At 34.9% G+C, this 23918-nt stretch overlaps 7 protein-coding genes across 9 annotated transcripts; 3 read left to right on the forward strand and 4 right to left on the reverse strand.

Moving 5' to 3' along the window:
* Positions 1-130: 130 nt before the first annotated feature.
* On the forward strand, positions 131-1054 carry LOC123311388 (elongation of very long chain fatty acids protein 6-like). The gene has a single exon (XM_044895289.1). It carries the CDS (start codon positions 173-175, stop codon positions 1013-1015), a length of 843 nt encoding a protein of 280 aa, XP_044751224.1. The 5' UTR covers positions 131-172; the 3' UTR covers positions 1016-1054.
* A 933-nt stretch (positions 1055-1987) lies between these two features.
* Positions 1988-2919, forward strand: LOC123312037 (elongation of very long chain fatty acids protein 6-like). Its single transcript, XM_044896213.1, has one exon. The coding sequence runs from the start codon at positions 2038-2040 to the stop codon at positions 2830-2832; it is 795 nt and encodes a 264-aa protein (XP_044752148.1). The 5' UTR covers positions 1988-2037; the 3' UTR covers positions 2833-2919.
* Positions 2920-3269: 350 nt separating this feature from the next.
* LOC123311859 lies at positions 3270-7888 on the forward strand. The gene is made up of 9 exons (XM_044895962.1): positions 3270-3456; positions 3516-3817; positions 4276-4534; positions 4684-4899; positions 4964-5208; positions 5324-6090; positions 6648-6703; positions 6760-6812; positions 7386-7888. The coding sequence occupies exons 1-8, from the start codon at positions 3394-3396 to the stop codon at positions 6808-6810; spliced, it is 1959 nt and encodes a 652-aa protein (XP_044751897.1). The 5' UTR covers positions 3270-3393; the 3' UTR covers positions 6811-6812; positions 7386-7888.
* Positions 7889-8156: 268 nt separating this feature from the next.
* On the reverse strand, positions 8157-11715 carry LOC123311925 (MPN domain-containing protein-like). 3 transcript variants are annotated; one of them, XM_044896056.1, is made up of 8 exons: positions 11559-11707; positions 11138-11260; positions 10642-10782; positions 10158-10380; positions 10001-10115; positions 9753-9922; positions 9363-9611; positions 8157-9304 (listed from the first exon to the last, which is right to left on the reverse strand). In XM_044896056.1, the coding sequence occupies exons 2-8, from the start codon at positions 11258-11260 to the stop codon at positions 8268-8270; spliced, it is 2058 nt and encodes a 685-aa protein (XP_044751991.1). In that variant the 5' UTR covers positions 11559-11707; the 3' UTR covers positions 8157-8267. The 3 variants fall into 3 exon arrangements, with proteins under 3 accessions (XP_044751991.1, XP_044751992.1, XP_044751993.1); XM_044896057.1 differs by having other exon boundaries at positions 10001-10100; positions 11559-11706; XM_044896058.1 differs by lacking the exon at positions 11138-11260 and having other exon boundaries at positions 11559-11715.
* Positions 11716-11930: 215 nt separating this feature from the next.
* LOC123312096 (ADP-ribosylation factor-like protein 5A) lies at positions 11931-13573 on the reverse strand. Its single transcript, XM_044896325.1, has 4 exons — positions 13240-13573; positions 12828-13036; positions 12464-12699; positions 11931-12270 (listed from the first exon to the last, which is right to left on the reverse strand). The coding sequence occupies exons 1-4, from the start codon at positions 13283-13285 to the stop codon at positions 12222-12224; spliced, it is 540 nt and encodes a 179-aa protein (XP_044752260.1). The 5' UTR covers positions 13286-13573; the 3' UTR covers positions 11931-12221.
* A 609-nt stretch (positions 13574-14182) lies between these two features.
* Positions 14183-15043, reverse strand: LOC123312097 (ribonuclease H2 subunit C). The gene is made up of 3 exons (XM_044896326.1): positions 14825-15043; positions 14535-14767; positions 14183-14348 (listed from the first exon to the last, which is right to left on the reverse strand). The coding sequence occupies exons 1-3, from the start codon at positions 14967-14969 to the stop codon at positions 14325-14327; spliced, it is 402 nt and encodes a 133-aa protein (XP_044752261.1). The 5' UTR covers positions 14970-15043; the 3' UTR covers positions 14183-14324.
* Positions 15044-15207: 164 nt separating this feature from the next.
* LOC123311610 (probable methylenetetrahydrofolate reductase) lies at positions 15208-17055 on the reverse strand. Its single transcript, XM_044895663.1, has 4 exons — positions 16900-17055; positions 16648-16827; positions 15869-16044; positions 15208-15658 (listed from the first exon to the last, which is right to left on the reverse strand). Exons 1-4 carry the CDS (start codon positions 17042-17044, stop codon positions 15287-15289), a joined length of 873 nt encoding a protein of 290 aa, XP_044751598.1. The 5' UTR covers positions 17045-17055; the 3' UTR covers positions 15208-15286.
* Positions 17056-23918: the final 6863 nt, after the last annotated feature.

Consider the following 23918-nt stretch of genomic DNA (forward strand, 5'->3'; position numbering starts at 1 on the left):
GAGAATAAAAAAAAACATATAATTCCATGGTCGCTTTGTATATAATGACAATGGTAATAATTTGCATTTTTGCTGAGTTACATGGTGCGAGTTTGATAAAATGAACAATTTTGTCAGTTCAAACGTTGAAGCCAGATAATATAGTATCGTGATAGTGCGAGTATATTGAATTATGGAAAAATCGAACGATTCCTTCGTATTCGATTTCGAAGCGGAATTTGATGAAAAAAAAGCACATTCATGGATAAAAGAACATTGGACCGACACGTTCTACTTCAATGTTGTCTATTTGATGGTGATATTCTCATTGAAGAAGTTCATGCAGAATCGGCCACCCTACAAAATGATGATACCTGCAGTGATCTGGAACATTTTCTTAGCTAGCTTCAGCATAATAGGTACCATCAGAACATTTCCCGAGCTTAGGCGTTCTTTGAGTTTTCATGGTATCCACCATTCCATCTGCGACCAGTCGTTTATTGCCACAGACGAAGTGACTCGAGTATGGGTGTATTTATTCGTGCTAAGCAAAAGTTGGGAGCTGCTGGACACAGTTTTTGTAGTTTTGAGAAAACATCCGCTGATCTTCCTCCATTGGTATCATCATATGATAGCTCTCGTGTACAGTTGGGTTAGCTACTCTGAATTAATATCTACTTCTCGTTGGTTCGTCATCATGAACTTTTTTGTTCATTCGTTAATGTACTCTTATTACGCTCTTCGATGTTTGAAATTCAAGCTACCGAAGCAGATATCAATGATTATAACTACACTGCAAATCCTACAAATGGTCATAGCCTTTTCGGTGAACATCTACGCCTTTTACCTAATACAACAAGGTATTGAATGTGGTATCTCCATTTGGAATATTCGTTTTTCCACAGTTATGTATATGAGTTTCTTTGTTTTATTCTCTCGTTTCTTTTATAAGGCCTATCTATCCAATAACAAAGTGGAAGAAAAAAACGTTAAAGGTTATGATCATTTGGCGGCCACTTCTAAGAAATCTAAATGAATTTAGAATTGTAACATGACGTTTTATTTTAAGATTTAATGCACTCAAGATGAATAGACTCAGATCAGAAAGAACCTCGCCATCCAATGTATCTCTGAATAAAACTTTGAAAATTAATAAAAATGTTATTTTTATTTTCGTACGGAATTTGAACTTCAATAATGATCATACCTGAGAGACAATTCTACGTACAAATTATAATAACCATGCCCTACGCTTTGAAGCTTAGGCATTAGTCGAAAATTTAATATGAAGGAAAATAATAATAACTCTTAGTCGCCACAAATTAAAATCTCATAAAGGTGAAGAAAACCATTTAAAAAATTCATACATTCTAACACAAAGAAAAATAGAGAGTTTGTCTCTAGTTTTTATGTATAAATTTCAATGAAAAATATCGATACAAAGCAAGGATTGTGGTGTAGTTACAAATATCTACACACAATTTTTTTACTGCTCAAATTTTTAAATATTATTGCTGATTTTTTGCCCTTGATGATATGAAATGAGTCAGTCAAATCACAAATATACGATACTGGTCGGAGGGCGAACAATAATTATTGTGCGATTTGAATAGATGTACCCTTCCACCATTTCAGATTTTTCTCGAAAAAATATTTTTTCGTTGATTTCGCACTTTCCTAGCGAAAAGTTGACTATTTTGGAGGCAATAGGAATTTTTCATCCTCAGACACTTACTTAATAACCAAAAACACACATTTAAACTATATTCTCAAGGTATGAGAATTATGAAAGTTTTTTATCACTTCCATATTTTCAATTCTCATTATCATATCCACGCACTCTATACTTATATTAATTTTGTGTAGCCAGCCATCATTAATTTTTTTAGTTCCATGTGAAATTTCACAACAGATTTTTTTGCGCTGATTTCCCAAAGTTCTGGGAAAATTTTACATTTCCCTCGGAATTGTTACCTGTCTCCTGTCCTCATACTCATAATAAGTTTACGGTTCACCGAAGACTGACACTCTTGCTCTTGCAATTTCGTGAACTGAGATATGTCGTTGATTAACAGTTTTTTCTTTAAGTTCGAAAGACAATTCGATAATGAATTAGCAAAGACGTGGCTGAGCGAACAATGGAATTATTCGATATTTTATGTTGGTGTTTATCTTTTCGTTATTTTTGAACTGAAGCACCTAATGGAGAACAGAGATAGGCTGAATATAGACAAATTTCTGGCGGCATGGAACACAACTTTGGCAGCTTTCAGCATCATTGGAACGTTCAGAACATTTCCTGAACTTTTCCGAACGCTCACCGAAACTGGATTTTACGAATCTATATGTGATTCTTCCTACGTTGCTACAAATAGAGTGACTGGTACTTGGATGTTCCTGTTCGTACTCAGTAAATTCATGGAATTAGGAGATACAATTTTTTTGGTACTTAAAAAACGGCCTCTTACTTTTCTACATGTGTACCATCATATTGTGGGCTTGTTATATACCTGGTACAGTTATATAGAATTCTCTTCAACAACAAGATGGTTTTCAGTGATGAACTTTATTGTGCACTCGATTATGTACACCTATTTTGCTCTGAGTGCGATGAAGTACAAACCTCCCAAACAATTCGCAATGATGCTTACAGGACTCCAAATAATTCAAATGATAATTGGTTGTATCATCAATCTAACCATTTATGGATTTTTTATTAGAAATATTGACTGTCAAGTGACTATGTGTAATGTAATTCTTTCTTCAATTATGTATGCGAGTTTTCTCTTTATGTTCAGCAAATTTTTCATGAATGCCTATATTAGAAAAGCTATGAAGAGGAAAGCAGTATAGATGTGATAAATGAATTATATTCTCGATTATTTCGAAACATGCTTACATATTCATTCTTATTTATAATAGTACTATTCTTTGAAATAAAAAATTCCAATCAAACTAATTGTAGACATTCAATATCCATGCAAAAGCATAGTACAAGTTATCCTATACATTGTAAATAGTTATTTCGAATTTTTCTTGGATATCGAACGCCCAAATCTAACAGCATCATCATTTGAGACCAGAGTCTCTGTTTGAGACCAAGATCTCTGTTTGAGAACCAGAGATATATTTATATCTCTGTTGAGACCAAGACGTCTTTCACTTTTTGATAAGTGACCAAAAAACTAGTTTGAAAGAAGTCTGTGTCTATGGTCTCCAAGTCAGTGTTCTTTCGTCTGTCGTTCTGTGGTCACAGCTGAAAGTTTCCGAATCTGAATACAGGTTACAGGTTATGGAAGTTGTTATGCACAAATTGGTGTAATTTAAGCGTTGTCTAAATTATGAGGCGACGAAAGTGACTAACAAAGAACATCTTCACTGAACTCAAGCAGAAACACATGATTTTTATTCATCATGGATCAGAAAAATTTCGCATTTAGATATCCTCCGCCGCCACCTCCGAATTATATACCAAATGTAAATATATTGAAAAATCCTTTAAAATTATCCAGCACACAAAAAATATTTTTTTTTAGATCAATCCTCCGCTTCCTACGGAAAATCCACCGGTTGTACAACCACCGCCTCCACCTCCTCCAACAACCATTCAGAGCTGGACTAGTTGGTCGGTAGACTTTTCTCGTCCACCACCACCTGTTTTTAATGGCTTGACTACAGGAAATGTAACAAATACATTGAACCTAGGGTATGTGAGAAATAGCACAGTTTCTTCTCCGAGTATGAGTCCAGCATCCAGTACAGATAGCTCGAGTTATTATGGAAGCAGTTCTATTGATAATGTGCAGTATCTAGGGAACGATAACAGGCAATTTCGAAGGTAAAATTCAATTGTGTGTCTGAGTATGAATCGACATTCACATCAGTACTAGATTAAATTTAGCTTTTATGAATAAAAGTAATGCTTAATTTGTGAAGAATTGATGCAAATTGTTGCTTCCTTCAATATAACAATTGCCTAATATCAAATGATTCATATTTCATTTATAGCATCTTGCTGTTTTTTTGCTATTTACAATATAATATTGAATGAATAGCTGGTGGAGTTTAAGTGACTTTGCGTGAAACACCCAGTATATTTCAACTAATATGATTCTTGAATCTTGTTTAACTTTTATACATATTCTATTCATTGACATACTATTATATTATTGACATTAAGTTCAACATTATCTCTCTATTGTTCTTTTAACATTTACAATGACTAATTGACTATTGGAATGTTTAATTAGTTTTCTTCTAATCATTTTCTTCCTTCTATTTCCTGTGTTTTTACAGATATAAATCAGATCAATATACTAGTAATCAAGGCTGGTCACAGTCCCAAAAAAGTAGCTTCAAAAGGCCAAGATATGATGGCCGAATGGATCAGAGAAATGAAACTTACGATAATTTGAACAAATATAATGATATGTATGCTCGGAACCCTTCCAGTGTAGATTCTAGGTACTCAAGGGATCCAAATGCTGAATTGAAAAATAACAAAAATATAGAAGAAGGTCAGAGATCGAGGAAGAGGAAAAAACCTTTATCACAGGTAACCTCACCTCAACCAACTTTTGCGTTTCCAAATAGTTTTTTGTGTATAAGTAGAAATGTGGAACATATTCTTTCTTTCCTTGCAATGGTGAAAATTATGCACCTTTTCCACACTAAAATCTGTCCTTATCCTTATTTTTTTTTTAGTCTGTTCCTGCTAAAAGAGCATGGACGGATGAGGAAGCACAAATGGCTATCAATGTTGAGAGAGATTACAATAAACTTTTCAAAAATCATTCTCTGAAAATAAAATTCCCAGATCAAGAACTCAACAGAGACATTGTTTCAAAGTTTCACCCCTCAATAGAAACTGTTTATTTTCAGCAGCCATCGAATCCAAGGTTTTGTTTCGTAACTCTTACAGTAAGTTATTAAAGCCCCACAAAAATTTGAACATATACATCTTACCATAATTTTTTTTGTGTAGGAAGGTGCAAATCCTACCAAGGTTATAGAACAACTCAACAAAATTGAGTTTGGCCAAGGATACTTATCTGCTGAATACAAAAAAGATAGGGAAGACGAACAGAATGTTGGCCCTGAAGATATAGATCCGTTAACTTTATATGTCGGTAACTTAGCACAAGAAGTAACAAAAGAAGATATGGTGACGTTTTTCCCTAAGAATAAGCGAATTGATATTGGTTTTGCCAAAAAAATGAGATATACAAGGTGAGGATGATATTTGAGTTGGTAATATTCACTGATGAATATTAAATTCTTAAGCCTATTATAAAAAATGGATATTAATTAATAGAATTACGATGTATAGTCCTCTTGTTTTCAGGTATGCATTTGTTTCATTCAAGAATGTACAAGACTCAATAGAAGCCTTCAAAACCACCCATTATGCTGACCTCCACTCCAAAAGTATGATAGTTAGATTTAGAAGACTGCATGGTACGGTTGGCATGCCTGGAGAAGCCAAAGGTCATCACTCCTCGAAAGAAACCCAAGTGGAAAAAAAGAAAGAAGAAGACTTGTCCAGTGAAAAAGTGTCCACAGATTATTCAGAGAGCTCTCAACATACTGAACATGAAGAATGTGATACATACAGTCCCTCTACCAGTTATGATCCACGTAGTTCGTCACCAAGTCATTCCCCCAATCCCATTAATTGCGATCAAAGAACTACCAGTGATTGTTCAGAATTTTCCAATTTCGATCCTAGTTTAGTGAAAAGTGAACCATACGATTACAGTTACGAAGAATTTGAGGACTGCCAAGTTGAGAAAACCGAAGAGCAATTCAACCCCGATCTGCAGAATACTCCTGAAGAAACCAAAGTACCTGATCAAACTTCTAAGCCATCCGTAGAAACCACTGAAACCCAAGACGTGCCCTTAGAGGCAGTTGTTAAAAAAGAACCGGAATTCATTACCCAATTTTTACCCGAACCCTCTGAGTCTATGTTCCCTATTAGGCCGATTCCATTGAAAGAAGAACCAATTGAAAATAATGACGAGCCGGACACTGCTACTTCCAATCAAGGATCCAGTGAAGAGCTGAAAGTATCCAATGGTCTGAAGGAGCCAAAAGTTGAAGTTGAAAACGGTGAGATTGCCATTTCGAATAAGATATTTGGAAGAAAGACCATAACTGTAATATATCTGTCAGAGAGTAAACCATAGACTATATTCTCTATGGTTTATATCTAGATCCAAAGTAAGGCAGGGAGTATGTTCTCTATGGTTTAAATCTGGATTTAGACCAAACAATAGAGCTTTTTCTCTGTGGTTCAGATCTAGATTCAGAGGAAAACAGTATATTCTCTATGGTTTTAATCTGGATTTAAAGCAAACCATAGAGCTTGTTCTCCTTAGTCAGATCTAGATTCAGAGTAAAACATAGAGTATATTCTCTACCAGTCCTTTCATTTTATTTAACGTATAGTCTGTTTATTCACATTTGGTAACCGAAAGTTACCAGAGCAGTTAAAGATATTGAACCGAATTGTCAGGAATTCGACATATGCCCACTTACTAACCAGAAGAAACCAAAGTGTATATACGGACCACAGCCTTATAGCCATGTTGGCGTTAAATTCTCAGCCTATTTCTTATGATGTTGGAACTTTTTTCATCTCCTACTCAAGTTTCCTTTTTTTTCAGAGAATTCAGAACCTGTTGATCCTGATGATAACGAGGAAGAATTTAACACTACAACTGTAAGTTTTTCTGATTGTGACTGTGTGAAATTACTTAATTTGTTTTTTTTTTTCAGGACTTTGGATCAGTCTTAGATAACCTCAAGAGAAGGCCTTTTTTGCCATGAAGGTGAGCTAAAATTTGTTGGTGTATCATAAAAGTCTGAAATGATGTGATTTTCTTTTGAATTATGTTCATATTTTGTAATATAGTTGCTCGTGAGAATTCAATTTGTCAGTTTTTTGTTTACTCCTTGTGAATATAGAGTAAATGTGTAGAATTCGAAATTTAGTGGATTTTGTCATAAAATTATGTTTTGCATTAATTTTAGATTTTGCAAAAATTGTGTTTTTTTTTAATGCATTAATTCGATGATGATTAATGGTAGGAAAGACCTTTTTTAAAACAAGTTGAATCATATTCTGGGATAACTTCATTCCATTCAAACTCTTATAATATGGTGAACTAGTCTGGTAGATTATTTTTAATAAAAATAAAAAATTGTAAATATCTGAAGTAGTAGTTCGATTTGTCCTAAGGCAATTCATACTTTTATATGTATAATTTTGATTCGATTTCACGTAAGTTTGTAATACATTCAGTACTGAATGTGAAAACGTAGTATGAAAGACATTTCAAAATGATTTTATTTAAAAAATCATGATGTACATACTCTTTTTCATTTATATTTCCCATTTCCAGTTGACCGACAATAGTTGGGATAACATACAAACAGTAAGATTGAATACCAAAATCGAATTTAATATCAGTATAATTACTCAAACTTTGCATTTCTCAATAGTTTTATCATCTATTGATTGCAAAACTTATTCTGTAAAGGCCCGCAGTCATAAAAGATGTTAAATAGACATTGGTTCAGGAGATAAAGGAAATATTCTTGAATTTCACTTTTTAATTCAATTGGGATGGATATATGTTATTATAGGAATGTGTAAGTGATGAATATGTGATGTTTGTATATATTATTCATGTCATAAAATCTTTCTTTTTATTTATTTTCTTGATGTACCCATTTCGTTCTTGGTAGGATGATCATTTCTTTCTGTTCACTATTCACACAGTAAAGTTGTAAAAATTGTCTCTCTTCAATTCTGCTGAAATTATATTGGACATTGAACTTTTAAGTATTCATTGGTAGTTAGGATTTGTGATGCATTTTTTTGTAAATAAATTTTCTATTCCAATTCTTTTGATGTTAAAGTATCCCGATATCCCTTTTTAGATGTAATTTTTTTTTAGATGAAATAAAGAAATCTACTGGAGAAATGTGGATTTACGTCAAGGATTAACTCCAAAGTTATTGGTTTAATATTTAATATGAGATGTGGCTGCATGGCGATTTTTTTACGGATAAAAAACATTTGAAATTTTCGAAGTATAAGGGGGCGCATAACAGGCAACTCGATTTTAACAAACTGATGTTTCTTTGGGAAATGTTAAATAAAAAACGTATTAAATTCAGTGGACGATATATTCAAGATCGAAAGTAGTAAAAAATTATATAAATAAAATGAATAATACATTCAATAAAAAAAATTGGCGAGAAGTCCAGATAAAAAAAATTCACTGGGTTAGATTCAATGGCCCATTATCATCATTCTTCTCCAAACTTTGCTGACTCAAATCTAAAGTGTGTTCACTAGACGGCTGTGAATCGACCGTTTTCGATAGACTCAAGTCCAACATTGAATATCCGCCAGATTTCGAAACATTACTCTTTTCATTCTCGTTCTGATTTTTACACAAATCTAGACTGAAATCTGCCATACTGTTCTTGATCCCACTCAAATCGGGAATATTGAAATCATTGTGATTCTTATAGGGATAATCTGGGGGAGCTTTGGGGAGATTCAGGTCTGGGGCCAAGAAATTACTCTTCAAATTCAAAATATCCGGTACTTGATATTCGTTTTTCCAAGGTTTTATGTCGGTGGGGATCTTCAAGGGGGACGGAGATTTTCCCGATTCCTTAGACTTATTAACCGGACTGCTACTTGATAAGGGTTTCAAAAGTTCTTGCATTTTGAACAGATTGGATTGAAGGAACATGTTATTTGCTGCCAGAGTACTGTGGGCCATTGGATCCGGTAGTCCCAACATAGACGAAGTGCTGGTATATTTCCCTGAATTCATCGAATTATAGAACAAGCTGGAAATATCTTGAGGCAACATCATAGAATTCAGACTAACTGGGGTATTTAACGTTGGTAACATCTGTGGTTTCGACACTGAGGGAATAGAAAGCAAACTTTCATTTTCCTCAGCGTTACACCCAACCAACTCCCTTATGAACTTCCATGAATTATTTTCTTTATCTTCCCTTGGGAACTTCGATACCAACGTACTTTTCAATTTATCTATGAAAAGTGAATTACCCATGAATTGTTCATTGAAGTTGATGAAATCTTTTTCTTTTTTGTAATACTCAGCACATTTCGTTAGCTGCTCTTTTACATGATCAGTTATTTGAGAATCTTGACTAACACTGTATGACATGAGCATCGGCCGTCCATATTCGTTAGGTTTGACTTCTGGCGGTGGAATTACCCAGTAGGCAATGATACTCGATTCCAATGAACTGTTTTCATAGTTATACGGAGCTGCAAATGAAGAAAGGGACAATTAAGAAAATTCCAAGTTAAATTCAAATCGCCTTACATATTATTATCCCTATGCAGGGAGTGTAGCTGTTATCAGATTGTCCTTTCATTTTTATTTGATAGTCCAACTGAGCGTCCACATCCCTTAAAGTTGGGGCTGCTGCAGTAAAAGGGTGGGAGTGATACCAACCAACAAGAAGTAATTTCTCTTTTTCAATTGCTTTTGATATTTCTGCTTCAACTTGAGGGGCATTTTCTCTGTCGGCTTTTGTATTCCGACATGGAAATGCATGGGTCACCTGTAAATCTAAATTTTATGTAGAAATCAATCAGAAAATCCTCTTCTCCTAGGCTTAGCTAAGTGTTAAGATACATCTGAAGCAACTTTTGTTTGAGAAATATTGAAATTGATAATCAGAAAACTTTTAACACAAAGAATTAAACTCACTGTGACTGTTGAAATCCCAATGCCCTGCTAAATAACCAGATACTTCACTTTTTGTAAGATGGCTATGAAAATCTATAACTAAAGCTGCATTTGTAGACAATGTTACTAAAAAAGGCTGTATTTTGCCCAAATTGGAAAAAGGAACACATTCTATCAGGGTATTTGCATCACTAAAAACAACAATTTATTTAAAAAAAGTGAGTTTTAGCTTCATTCACTTCATTTTAAAGACAAATTTCAGAACTTACTGAGTCAATGTTCGATTGGCGATGGTGTTATGTTTGACGACCATTCTGAACACTAAATTTGACATAATCTTTAGTTCAGTGGATTCGTTTTCTGAGATTTCTGGAATTATTACTCCTTCAAAATCACATCTCAAATTCTCCACCACATTTTATTTACCTTGTTCGCGTTCTTCTTTCTTCTTCCTGTACCAAATGTTCTTGTAAGCATCCAATTTTTTTCCTTTATATTTTACTGAAGCCCAGCCACAACCCGACTTTTTATCAGGATTTATGAAACGCTTACAAGCAATAGCCCAAGCGCTTGGTGTTGCGAAAGCTATATCAGTTTCTTGACTTCTGATCTTTCCGTCTTGCAATAAATCACCAACAAATTTTTGCCCCTATTGAACATATGATAGAGTAAGTCTTCAAAGAAATGAAGAAACATAATATATACTAATCAATAACTCAGTAAGTTTAACGTTTAGTGAAAAAAAAATTTAGCTGAAGGCTGAGATTTTTTTCTTAAAAAGTTTTTTTGTATAGATATTTAGACTGACACTGAATTATACATGACCAACATTGCACTTCTTAATAATTCTAAGAAAAAAAAACAAAAATAAACCCAAACTGAGAGATTCCAAGTTGATCCTTTTACTCACTAAATATTCTATTGTCATAGCCCCTTGTCCTGGTTGCAGAATTTTTGCTTCTAGGAGCATTTGCAAAGTGATGGTCCTAGAGCTGCTGCCCCAAACATTTTTAATCCCTCCAGATTTATGTCCATTATCACAATCTATATCCTAGGAATGAAAAAGAAATTCTGTAAACTAAAGTATAAAGCTCAATGGTGAAGTTTTCTGAAGGCGATTTAAACTATTGCTTAAGCATGCATTTCAAATCGAGCAACAATAAAATCAAATAATCCACAACTCCCATACTCATATTTGAAAAAATTCAAAGAATATAAACAGAAATAGCCCTGAATATATAATTTTCATAGAAATCATGAGATCCCACATCAAGATTTGCTTCACTGAAGAATTACGGAGTGTAGAATATGAATATAAACTATACATGCTAATGTATTTTTTTTTGTAAAAAAAAATTCATGCGAAATTGAGAAGGTAAAAACAGAATAGAGAATAATCAGAAAACCTCATCAAATTCGTCATTCTCATCATGTTCTTCCTCTTGAAAAGCATTATGTTCATCTTCAGCGGTTGAAGACTTATTAAAAAATGTTTGACCTAACAAAGCAGCTTGGAGATGTGACTGCATCTACGAAAAAACATCAGCTGTATATCGCCAACTCATCGGCTTCCAAATCTTCATTTTTTTTGTCTAACAAATATCCCTGCCGATCAAATATTATCCCATCCAAGATCATTATAAAAAGAACTAGAACTAGCTTTGAGCTCTAGAACTATACCAGAATACAACCAAAGTAATAATAGATATGGTAACGAAATAATAAAATACTTTAGTTATACTCTGATCTATAATTCAAAAAAATGCAAACAGAAGCCAAACCAATTCACTCTGGACCTTCTACTTTCCAATAAAGAATAAAACCAACCTTCTTCAACGTCCAAGTGGCATATTTTTAGTTCCTCCCAATTCTATTGAAAAGTAATAATAATTAATAGTCGATTCTTAATTTTGAATTAATTTTTATAATTTTGTTGTTGTTTTCTTATGCACCACAGAGCCAAAGTTTTTAACATTCTGTGGTTCGCTCTTCGTAACGTCATTTTTAACCACAGAATATGTGATAGGTTAGGTGCGTTCCAATTTCGTTATGGAGCATTTCTAATTTCGAAAATTAGGACAATATTTAATAACATTGCTACTTTGGGGTCTTTTCTTCTCGATTCCTTGATGATGGCGCATAACTTTCTGTATAGAAAGCAATCATAGTTTCTAATAGTAAACAACGAAATATATACAATTATTTGAAATCATCTTTCATTATTTGTATATTATATTATAAATATGATCACAACATACTTTCTTATCAATTTTCTAATAATGAAATGAAATTATGAATAAGATTCTTGATTCGTTCTTTCAAATAAATTGCTGCAACGGTGTTTTTTTTTTTCAATGATGTTGATGGAACCATTTGACACATAGGAAATTATCTTTCTCAATATGAGAAAGCTCACATTTGAATCATCCACAATCACATAATTCTGTACAAAATTCGACTTATTCAAATTCTCATCACATACTCCTATAGTCATTTTCTCTTCAATCTTCCGGCTATCCATTCTAAACCTGAATACAACCTGAAACAAGAATTGAATATTGTTGAATAAATCATTTAGAAAGAGAATCTTCATTCTATTTTGTATGGAAACAAGGACCCATAAATAGAGTGATGATTTTAATGGAAATGAATATGCATTATATTTGATCTGATCTCGTACACAAGTACTAGTTGTGTAAGGATTAAAAAACATTAAAACATGATCCACTTACCCTTCTCCTGTGAGAGCACAACAACTTTGAATGTGCCATTGCTGCTGCTTTATTGAAGTCAAATTCAGTTCTTCGGATATTTCTGAGGCAGTTAATGAGCCCTTTATGTCTTGCTTATTGGCATAAATCAAAACTCCCGCTTTAGACAATTCCTCATTAGCTAACATTTTGTAAAGTTCCTCCTTAATTATAGATAATCGTTCTTTATCTGTCGAGTCTATCACAACAATCACAAACTGAAAAAACAATAATTCAGTAACAAGTAGCTGAGGAGCAATGATGTAATTTGATGTGATTACATAAACATATGTTTCAAATTCCAAAGATTCAATTTTAAGTGGCTGAGTTGAGAACAATAGCTTACTTCAGTATTTGTATAATATGTACTCCATGCAGCCCTCAATGATTGCTGTCCTCCCAAGTCCCACATGATGAAGTGAATATTTCGCCAAACAACTTCTTCTACATTTGAACCAATTGTGGGACTAGTGTGTACAACTTCATTCATCAGGAACTGATATAAAATTGTTGTTTTTCCTGCATTATCAAGTCCAACAATAACAATTTTGTGTTCTGGAAACAAATAATAAACCAATTACACATTCAAGTTTTAAGAAATATATTTCCAAATATTCTGTCCTAGAGAACCACTTCAAAGAATGGAATAAATAATTCAGGGTCATTATTCCAATTAGAAATAATATTTGGAAAGAAATAACTGAGAGTTTGGTATCAATAAGAAATAACCTATAATATATATGTACAAATTCAGGTACCTTCGTTCCCAAATAGACTCCATAACTTAGATAGTAATAAACCCATGTTGTTTTCTCTTGGTTTCGAAAGATTTAATATAAAGTTCCTTTATCACAGTCTGATGAAAGATAAAAATGTTCTATCAAGCATCTTCAGTCATCGCACGTAAAACACAAAGAAACACTTTTTCGAAATTGTTATTGCTTATGTTATTCTGAATTTCACACATGACAAAAATATATTGGCAGGAACAAGTACACTTTTTAATATCACTTCACTTCAAGTCATGTAGAGGATCATATGGGAATAGAATAAATGAATGATGAATGTGAAATGACGTCACGAGACAAGGCACTTTCTAGTTTTCATCATATGAGAGAAGGTACCTACTTGTCAGATCGTATTTTTTTCAGGAGAAAACTGAACAGTCCTAAATCAATCAATGGATTGATTTATATTATATGTGATGTGATGAAAACTCTGAGAGCAATGAACAATACCTCACTATTACTTTTCCTAGGACAGTGAAAAGAATCCCAAATTATTGTTCCTTATAAAGAAATTGTTGATGTCATTCGTAAACCTGTTGAACTTTCAGGAAAAAAACTTATAATGGCAACGTTGCAGTGGTGAGTGATCAACAATCACTCAACTAGTCAAGTCATACTGATTTTAATTCCTATCATTTCCTAGAAAGTAAATCAGATTCTTGAAATGCTGACTTCATGATGAGAAATTTCAATTTCCGCACAAATCAATGAGAAATTTCTGATCAATGGATATATCAGTAGTCAGATGCTACTGTATATTTGAAAAAGAAGTTTTTCAAGTTATGCTGATTGAATTTTTCAACAAAAACCTTGAAACATAGATACATATTTTTTCCTAGACACAAACGTAAAAAATTCAGGAGTATAATGCAAGGAAAGTAAGAAACATATGCCCATTCAATAAAAAAAAATGTAAGATAAAATATTTAATATTTATTTGATGCCTGAGATAAAAATAAACATGATAAATTTAACAATAAGGCACAACTATCAATGCTTATAACGTCCAGTATCATTGAGTACATTTTCCACCTTTAAAATTTCGTTTTCGTCTGTCATTCAGTGATAGGACTATGTAGCTAGAATTGAAAAAAAATAATATCAGACATCATATTGGAATCGTGAAAAGGTAAATCTACAAATATCTTAGATTTAGATGAATGCTTTTCCTATTTATAAAATTATCTAAAATATTCTACTTTGAACACATTTCATCACAATCTTTCGGATACCTACAATCGAAGAATTATATATTATATACTCACTGCTTCTGCTATGTCTATCCAGTCAATAGCTTGAACAAGAGCATCATTTGGGCTAGGAATTTTTCCCCAGTTCCAGTAGGTGAACTTGTTGAAGGTGTGCAATATATAAAACTTTCTGTCCTGTGTTTCGACGGAAGGCCTTATTGTTTCATGTAAAACAACACCCTTGTAGCCTTCTGGCAGTTTTATTTCTTTTCCTATCAAGGGGTACCCTCTGAAGGAAGCATATTTTACTGTAAATTGACTAAATAAAAACAATCATATCTACAAAAAGAATGAAAAATACTTACATTCATTTTCTGAAGACTGATAAAAATATTTAGAAACGTCAGCATCGCAGTCCGCATGGATGTTGAAGGGAATACTATGAATATTTTCTGTAAGTCCTGCATTCGAATTGATACCTCTTTTTCCGTTTTGTATATGTATCGCCATTTTCAAATTGAAAATTGATAAACAGAAAAGAAATTTCGCGGGTTGATGAAGTGACAGTAGTGACACACGTCAAAAGTCAGGAACAGAGAGTACAAAATGTAAGGCGGTTGTTTTACTTCTTTTTTAATTTTGGGACTTCAACACGTACCGAATTCATCATTCTCCCTAATGAAATTATATTTATCTGCACAAAATTTGAATCTTCCTACCTCAACGAGAGTACTCAATTGCTCAACTATTAGTGTGTTTCATCAATGTATTCCGATAGCAAAACTCTGATTACAAATAAAAAAAAAATTACAGAATTTCAATAACCTTCATTTCTCTAGCTTCAAGTTCGATATGAAATCTCTTATGCTAGCAAACTCGTTCATTGTATATATATGAGGTGGACAAAAATCTTTATCCTGGAGGATTTTTCTTATTACTTCGTTAGATATTTTTATGCCATATGCAGCAATTTCATCTTCTGATCCCTTGTGATCTTTGATGAACTGAACGACCGGATCGTTTGTCGGAACTTTGCATAGTTTTTTCAACAAGCAGAAATCGACCACTGATCGTATCATGTACACGCCTGGTATGATTTGCATGGATATTTCGAATTTTCTGCAGTTTTTCAGGAAATTCTTGTAGATTTCGTAGGAAAAGGCAGCTTGGGAGATAATGAATTTAGCCCCAGCGTCATTCTGTAAGATGAATAAGTATGATAATTAAAAAGAAAGACATCGTTAAAAATTTTGAATTTTGATGTTCTCTGTCTGAACGTAACGCTGAGTTTCTTCTATCTGTGAACGTGAACATATGTCAATGTCGTTAAGCTCTAGATTGATTTTTCTATAAATGAGAACTCTTTGCGGTTCGGGAATACCTAATCTTGCCATTTTTAAAATGTGCACCTTTTGCTTCAAGTATTTCATATCCTCCTCCAATGTCTTACTTTCAGGATGTTTATAGGGGTATCCGGGCACACAAAGATCGAAGTAGTCGCCATATTTGATTTTGATGAATTTTATCAGATCGGTACTGTAAGGAAAGTCATAAGTTGAATCTGGTTCTTGACATCCTGGAGCAGCTGAAAAAAATCAGAATTTTCTTTTAACGAGCGTTAATATTTAATTATTAATAGTAGGTGAAGGTGAATATAATGCATATAACACATACATAATGTTCAGTGGCTAAACCAGTTGTGATTTATAACTCAATGGTCCGAATTATAGACATAGAGTAATCTCTTTGGTAGTCTCTGGTCCAAACCCTCTGGTAGTCTCTGGTCCGAACCATAGACATAGAGAATACTTATGTCTATTATCTGAACATAATGCTTAGTTTCACGAATGACATGAATTGAATAACATCACAAGATTCGAATTTAGTTGTTGCTCAGGGAGAAAAAACACCGGAAAAATCTTAGAGGTGTCCAAACAAAAGCAAAAACAAATTGGTTTAAATGTCACCTATTATTATTTCTTTGTTCAAGGATGCTGAGTTTGTGAACAATTCGAAAATTTAACTATGCTCTTTGTCTAAAAGAACACAGATTCGAAAGTATACTAATTTTCAGTTGCAATTTTTGAAAGATGCACATTGCTAAAACCTCTACAGTACGTTTAGAGGCAACTAACTTATTTAAATTTTTTGCCATGGTGGAAACACCATGAGAATTAATATTCCTCACCACCTCGCATGACCAAGAGATTTCTCACGCCAACTTGACGGGCGTATTCTAAGATTTTGGGCACCGTTTTCTTGTTCACATTCCTGGCCGCAAGATGAAGAACTGTCGGATGTCCCCTTTTTATCAGTTCTGCCGCAGCTACGATAGGTTCTATTTCTTCTGGAGGCTTATCATATGTACCTGAAAAATTGCTTATTTACGATCGATACATTACAGATATAATATCAGTTTTCGATTTTTTTACTTACTTACCGATCCAAATTACAGAACAGAAACTGAACGGTATCGTGTCCACTAAATCGTAATTGATATCTTTCTTGGAAGAGAATTCCAGAGAACATATCCTTTTAGTTTGGTTTTTGAAGATGTTTGTGAGTCTTTGGTCTGATTTTGACATTTTTCATTGAAGTGACATTTATGGGTGCACAGATAACGAAGTAAAAGTACGTTAACTCAAACATAGACATACGAATGGATTTGACTCCTTGAGGGAAAATCCCCTAAATACTTCCTTCTGTTTATGCGAAATCTGACGAGAAGATTATCCGAAAAGAATTGGTCGATAATTTTTTAGAATTCTTAAGAAATCAACCGAAATACACCAATAGGGGCATTTTTAGAGGGCCTTTCGCACAAACATTTCGAAGGTTCGTGTTATGTACAAATAACATAAACCTTCAAAATCCCATAGCGTACTTAACGAGGAGTTGTTTAACGTAAATTGCTGAAGGTGAACCTATTTTTATAAATAGGTCCGAAACAGGTCCTTAGTTTTAAAATATTCCGAAAAATGGACTTATCCCCCCTTGAGCCCTTTGAAATGCTGATTACTTCTCCAAAGTTCAATCCATACGATCTTTTATTTCGTATCGTCAGGTGTTGAACCGTTAATTTGCCCCCAGTCCGTGCAATTATAAATTATTTAAGACTCCAATAATACGGATATACTTCTTGTTCTGTCCCCCACCGTTTGATAGCGCTATGGTCGCGCTCCTGCGGCAAGCTCCCAAATCTATCTTGATCTCCTGCATAGCTGTTCTCTCCCGTTTCGTCGGGAGCAGTATACCGGGACCCGTGTTATCCCAGCTCGCGAAACCGCTTCCAGTAAAAACCTCTCGCAATGTTTCCAAGATTGTTTCTCGTCCATTCCCTGAGTGTTTTGTGTGCGAACCACCTGCTGTTGTTGTGAATTTTGTTGATCAGGTGTCGTAGATCCCGAAGGATATAACCTATCATAGATTGGCGATGGTGCACTCTTGAAGGTATAATCTTTCGAGCCATACCTGAAGCAATTTCGATCTTTGGGGTTTTGTCGTTGCTTTCTCGGACCCTCGACGTGGATACGATATATTTTGGAGGAAATGTGGGAGTTTGGGTGGAGGAATATCTGAATTTCGAGGGAGAACAATTGGCTAACAGGTTATGTCAATATTATCATTTGGGGTAGTTACGATATGAGCAGTTGAGGGTGAAGGGAGGTTCTGATGCATTTGGATTTTAAGCGATTCTTTTGGAATAGGAATAATTGATCGAAAATATTAATTTTTTCATCAGTGCGAGCAAAAAGTTTGAAATTTTCGACATCAATCTTGTAAAAGACAAAGAAAATAAAGATTTGAATATATTTTGGTCAAGGTAAAACTTATTTTTTCTTTTGAATCTGATAGATACATAGTTCGCTGCATCCTATCAGTGTAGGTGGAATTTTAACCTTTAATTCCCAATAATCCAGTGTCCCTCGATGTTTCTGCTGCGAGAGGAGAAAACAGGAAAAGTTAAAATTTCGCCTCTAGTTCTAATATGTAGACGTGAGCCTTGAATTACAAAAAATCGATGCCATTATAGAAAGAAAAATCAACCTGGGGTCTTCCAGAAACGGTTTTCGAAATCAAGAGTTATTTTTCAATGTTGTCTCTCATAGGGAAAGGATTTATATTGAAGTGGTGTCAGTAATTTCATGAAATAACAGATTTCTAATGAAAATTGATCCATTGTTTTTTCTAGACCCTCAAGAAGCTCGAACCTTACTTTTTATATCCCAATACATTTTCAATTTTATGCCATTATCATCCTCAGCTCTTGAATATCATATCTAATAGTTGCTTTATAATAAATACCCACTTATTAATATTGTATACAACTTTTTTTAGTCACTTTTTTTCAGTTTTGCATGAAGATTTTTTGGAAGAACCACATGTGAACTCATTTCCATCCTCATTTCACGATAAAAGTTAGTATTCTGTTCATTTCCCGAATTTTCTAATTTTGAAACGAAACAGATTATTAGGAACATCAACGAGAGTCAACTTGGTTATTTGTGTTTTCAAATAGTTGGCAGAAATCCCGCTTATGATCCAAGCCATATGTCTCCGTTCTTGAGGAGTGAAAAATCTTCAAGTTTGTTTTTAGAAGACCAGTGTATAAATTTCAACGTTGCAAGATCAGAGATCATCTTTATTTTTTGAAGTAAGGTCATCAGAGAGTTTCTTATTTGAATTCTAATGCTCCATTTCTTGTCGAAGAATGTGACAAACAGCAGATTTATTAGTCATTTTTATATTTTGAATAATTCTCTTCAGATTTCTCTGTAGGCGTTGAAATGATAAACTTTTGTTGGAATTTCGGAAATATTCGAAGCCACTATACTTAATTCAGATGAAATTCTAGATCTCCAACGATTTTGTATGACCTCAAACCATGAGCTTCGCTCAGATCATTTCGAAAAGTCTAAATTTAGGGTATTAAAAATTTGCGCCTTCGCCATTTTGTGACGGGGGTTCTGTTGTTTACCTATGCATTTATGACTTTCACGCTTCATTTAACTCTATATATAATGATTTCCCTCGATAACACTAAAATTATAAAGTTGCTAATAAGTAAATTAAAATTTTATATGTGAATGGCGAGCTATAAATTTTAATGATTAATTTGCACGCCATCGCTATATAAATTACCTTTGAAATTGCTCTGAGCCAGCGCTTTCACGGCGTCAGGTGTTTCACGATAAGTATTTAAATCTATTTGTCTGTCGAGAAAACTTCCCTGAATATTCCCCAGTTTAACACAGCAAGGTTGAGTTTGAAAAAACGATAAAATGTACGTAGATGAACAATTTCAACTCAATATACGAGGATATATTGAGAAATTCTTAGCCTACTATAGCACCAAACAAAATTTCAATGTCAAAATATTTTATTAGTCAACATTTTCTCCTTTTACTTGGATAAATTCATTACAGCGAACCTGCACAAATGTTTGAAATCGATAGAATTGTTGGTGAGAGAATGGACTGTATCAATTCTTGGCGTAAATTTTAGTAGAAAGTCAGATTTCAAAATAAAGATCACTTCGAAATTAATCTTACGGAGAAATCCGGAGCACTCCTATTCTTCTTAATCTTCTTGTAGCGGCGGGTCTTCCGTCTCTGGAGGAAAGGGCCCTTTCGACGGATCCTGGATGTGCTGAGCTCTTGTCTTGCTTGTAGTTTTCGCTAACCCGCACTTCAAGTTACAGTGTTAACAAATGTTCCAAAACTTTTATTGTTTTTGAGGTTCAAAGCGAACGATGCCGACTTGGGCAAAAATTAATGAGATGCGACTGAAGGCACAAAATTGAACTCACTTTATAAATTAGGCAATCGAAAGCGACGACGACGTATAGTCTAAGGCTGCTTGATTAATACTGTTCTTTTTTTAATGTTCGAAGAAGTTCACATATGGCGAATTAAGTTTATTCACGCAGAATCGTCCGCACTTGTGTTTATGAGAACTACAATTCGAATTTCAAACATTTTCCGCCGGGAAAATGCATCTAATGCATTTTTTTATAAAATAAATTGAGAAAAAGGTATACACCTACGTCATGATTCTACATCATGATGACTATAAACTACATAACGCTTAACTGCTGCAATGTGAAAACAACGAAATTGAGCATGAAATATAATTAAGTGGATTCAGAAGAGTCTGTATCCACACAAGGTAGCGGACAAAGCTTAACTAAAGGACGTTTGAACATTCCCGATGCTGTTTTAACGGTGGCAACTCGTGTAACCCCATCACGACCAGGGTGCAACTCGACTAGGCGGGCCAACACCCATTTACCGGGTGGAACGTTGTCATCCTTAATAACGACTAAAGAACCTACTTTAGGAGAAGAAAAATTAGGGTTCAGCCATTTACTTCGCTGCTGAAGAGTATGTAAATACTCTAGATGCCAGCGCTTCCAGACATCCTGATGCAACCGTTGGATCATTTGGAATCTGGACAGTCGATTTATATTCACATTTGTGAAATCGGCGGTTGGAATAGAGGCCACTGATTCTAACGTGAGAAAGTGATTAGGCGTAAGAGCATTAATGTCTTCAACGTCATTATTGAACGCCCCTATGGGTCGAGAATTTAAAACAGATTCTATAAGAGTTAAAACGGTATAAAACTCTTCGTAGGTAAGAATTTGTTCACCAATGACCCTGTGAATATGGTTTTTCACAGATTTGATTCCGCTTTCCCACAAACCCCCGAAATGAGGAGACGCAGGCGGAATGAAAGAATGCTTTATTCCCTCATGCTCAGCTGCATTGCTCATGCCTTTTATCAGTTCCCTTGTAGCACCAACAAAATTCGTTCCGTGATCACTATATAAACACGATATACGTCCACGGCGAGCTACTAAACGTTGTAATGCAGCTAAAAACGTTTCCGTAGATAAGTCACTCGCCAACTCCAAATGAACTGCCTTGGTGGCAAAACACACGAATAAACACAAGTATGCTTTACATTTTTTAACGCCACGATGACGGGTCATGGTGAGGAAAAACGGACCGCCAAAATCAACTCCAACATGGCTGAAAGGTTTTGCTTGACTGATCCTAGATGAGGGTAACTCACCCATAGGTGGTTGAAACGGTTTCGGTTTCACCTTCCAACAGCGAAAACATTTACTTAAAGTTGAATTTATAGCTCGTTTTGGCGATAAAATCCAAAATTGTTGAGAAATGAGGAATTGAGTTGTTCGACCACCGGAATGCAAATATTTCTGATGGAAATAGTTGATTATCAGAGTGGTGAGCCTGCTGTTCCGAGGCAGTAACAAAGGGTGTTTCTGATCATGTGATAATGAGGAATACTTTAATCTACCGCCGACGCGAAGAAGATTGTTTGCATCTAAAAAGACATTTAGTTTTCGCAGAGCTTTTGAATATACTCCTGATGTTAATTCGTTACAAAAATGAACTTGTTGAGTTCTTCGGACCAACGGAAGTAAAGACTCGTAAAGTTCGAATGACAGGAGAGGCCCAACTCGTTTCTTGAGTGGATTGCGTGCATTAAATAAAAAACGTAGGGAATAGGCTATGATTCGCTGCAGCGACGAAAGAGACGAAAATCTATCTAAGAGATTATCAATAATATGATCATCGTGTGTCTCAACGAAAAAGGTATGTTTTCGGTTTTCTTCAGGAGGTAACGAACAAGTGGATAAAATTGCATTATCATCAATACCATCAGAAAATCGCAATATTTCCGAGCCATGGAACCAGTTATGATCCTGGGCTAATTCAGAAGGGAGGACACCGCGAGAGGCAATATCCGCAGCGTTATGACGCGATGCTACATATGACCAATTTTCAGAGGGTATTCTTTCCTGAATGTAAGACACTCGATTAGCGACGAACGTTTTAAATCGATGTGGAGGGCTTTGAATCCATTGCAACACAATTTGAGAGTCACACCAAGCGCGAATTCGGACAAACTTAATCTTTTCGCGAAACGATTTTAAAGAAAAGCGCAAAAGTTTTGACAATAGAACAGCCCCACATAATTCCAGCCTAGGAATCGTTATTTTCTTAAGAGGAGCTACTTTAGATTTTCCACAAAGAAATTGAGTCCGATATTCACCGTTAGCATTTAAGTATCGCACATACAACACACAAGCATAGCCCTTTTCGCTCGCGTCGCAAAAGCCGTGTAATTCATACTCCGATGAGTCAGGAGTAAAGAGTAAACGAGCAATTTTCAAATTGGATAGACAGTGCAGTTCTGTTGAAAATTGATTCCAAATTCTAAAAATTTCCTGATCAGGAATATCATCCCAACCTATCTTTAGAGCCCAGAGGCGTTGTATTAAATACTTTGCGAGGAACGTCACTGGCGTCAAAAAACCGAGCGGATCATAAATCCGTGCTAAAGTCGATAACATTGTTCTTTTCGAGCAAGATCGTTCAGAGAGTGAATTAAAACAAAAATGAAAACAATCCGTCCTGGGGTTCCAGTTTAAACCCAGAACCTTGTAAGAGGTACATCCCTGATCGGAATCAAATGACAATGAAGTCGAGGAAAGGTGCGACCTAGGCAAATCAGCAAGTAACCGCGGTTCATTACTGGACCACTTTCGGAGTTCGAAACCACCACGCGTCAACAGGGCGATAAGCTCTGTAATTAATGACTGGGCTTCTTCAAAAGTGGCAGCACCACCAATGAAATCATCAACGTACGAAGCGTGTTCAATGATATCTGAAGCTAAAGGAAAGCACTGTCCTTCATCAGCAGCTAGTTGTTTCAAAACGCGGAGAGCTAAAAATGGCGAGGAAGAGATACCATAAACAACGGTTACTAATGTGTAATCACGGACGGTTTCAGTTGGCGAAAAGCGCCATAATATCCGTTGATTTATACTTTTGGATAGCTTTCTGCATCTTTTCTCTTCAATTTTTTCCCGTAGAGTGGTCAGTATTGTCGAATAGTAATCTCCAGTTATTATTCTACCCTTATCCAAAAATCAATCATGATTGCTCCATGACAATCCCAAAAAACTGAAGCAAGAACTTTTCCAGCAGTTTTTTTGGACACGAAACTTCTTAGGTCTTGGAAGACCAGAGTGTCGCCATTCCATCGATTGTTGCTTTGTTTCTGGATCGTAGAAATGTACCCAATTCTCATCTATAGTAACAATTCGGTTTAGGAAGTCTACATCGTTTTCAAATCGAGCACAGATCGAACGCCATGCTTCTACCCTTGCACGCTTTTGGTCAACATTCAAACATTTGGGGATCCATTTTGCAGCAATTTTTCTCATGTCAAATTGACGTGAACTATATGATGAAAGCGTTCGTTTGAAATGTTCAGTGCTTCAGATATCCTTGTTAGCCAAATTCGACGGGTCTGATAAAATCATGTCATGAACTGCATCGATATTTTCGGGGACTGACACAGAAACTGGCCTTCCCGATCGGTCATCATCTTCAATGGAAAATTCACCTCTTTTGAAGCTTG

Source organism: Coccinella septempunctata, chromosome 4 (assembly GCF_907165205.1).
Source record: "Coccinella septempunctata chromosome 4, icCocSept1.1, whole genome shotgun sequence".
NCBI lineage: Eukaryota > Metazoa > Arthropoda > Insecta > Coleoptera > Coccinellidae > Coccinella > Coccinella septempunctata.

Excerpts from the sequence above, each read along its gene's own strand:
- LOC123311925 (XM_044896056.1), bottom strand. The coding sequence starts at position 11,260 with ATGCAGTCACATCTCCAAGCTGCTTTGTTAGGTCAAACATTTTTTAAT. Across the intron at positions 10,381-10,641 it reads CTATGACAATAGAATATTTA|GGGCAAAAATTTGTTGGTGA; the intron begins GTGAGTAAAAGG and ends TATGTTCAATAG. Across the intron at positions 9,612-9,752 it reads TTGGGATTTCAACAGTCACA|ATTTACAGGTGACCCATGCA; the intron begins GTGAGTTTAATT and ends CATAAAATTTAG.
- LOC123311388 (XM_044895289.1), top strand. The coding sequence starts at position 173 with ATGGAAAAATCGAACGATTCCTTCGTATTCGATTTCGAAGCGGAATTT.
- LOC123311610 (XM_044895663.1), bottom strand. The coding sequence starts at position 17,044 with ATGTCAAAATCAGACCAAAGACTCACAAACATCTTCAAAAACCAAACT. Across the intron at positions 16,828-16,899 it reads CTGTTCTGTAATTTGGATCG|GTACATATGATAAGCCTCCA; the intron begins GTAAGTAAGTAA and ends GCAATTTTTCAG. Across the intron at positions 16,045-16,647 it reads TCTCTTGGTCATGCGAGGTG|CTGCTCCAGGATGTCAAGAA; the intron begins GTGAGGAATATT and ends GATTTTTTTCAG.
- LOC123312037 (XM_044896213.1), top strand. The coding sequence starts at position 2,038 with ATGTCGTTGATTAACAGTTTTTTCTTTAAGTTCGAAAGACAATTCGAT.
- LOC123312097 (XM_044896326.1), bottom strand. The coding sequence starts at position 14,969 with ATGGCGATACATATACAAAACGGAAAAAGAGGTATCAATTCGAATGCA. Across the intron at positions 14,768-14,824 it reads TCAGTCTTCAGAAAATGAAT|TAAAATATGCTTCCTTCAGA; the intron begins GTAAGTATTTTT and ends GTCAATTTACAG. Across the intron at positions 14,349-14,534 it reads GGATAGACATAGCAGAAGCA|CTACATAGTCCTATCACTGA; the intron begins GTGAGTATATAA and ends TTTCAATTCTAG.
- LOC123312096 (XM_044896325.1), bottom strand. The coding sequence starts at position 13,285 with ATGGGTTTATTACTATCTAAGTTATGGAGTCTATTTGGGAACGAAG. Across the intron at positions 13,037-13,239 it reads GAGTCTATTTGGGAACGAAG|AACACAAAATTGTTATTGTT; the intron begins GTACCTGAATTT and ends ATTTGTTTCCAG. Across the intron at positions 12,271-12,463 it reads TGTGCTCTCACAGGAGAAGG|GTTGTATTCAGGTTTAGAAT; the intron begins GTAAGTGGATCA and ends TTCTTGTTTCAG.
- LOC123311859 (XM_044895962.1), top strand. The coding sequence starts at position 3,394 with ATGGATCAGAAAAATTTCGCATTTAGATATCCTCCGCCGCCACCTCCG. Across the intron at positions 5,209-5,323 it reads AAAAAAATGAGATATACAAG|GTATGCATTTGTTTCATTCA; the intron begins GTGAGGATGATA and ends TCTTGTTTTCAG. Across the intron at positions 6,091-6,647 it reads AAAAGTTGAAGTTGAAAACG|AGAATTCAGAACCTGTTGAT; the intron begins GTGAGATTGCCA and ends CTTTTTTTTCAG.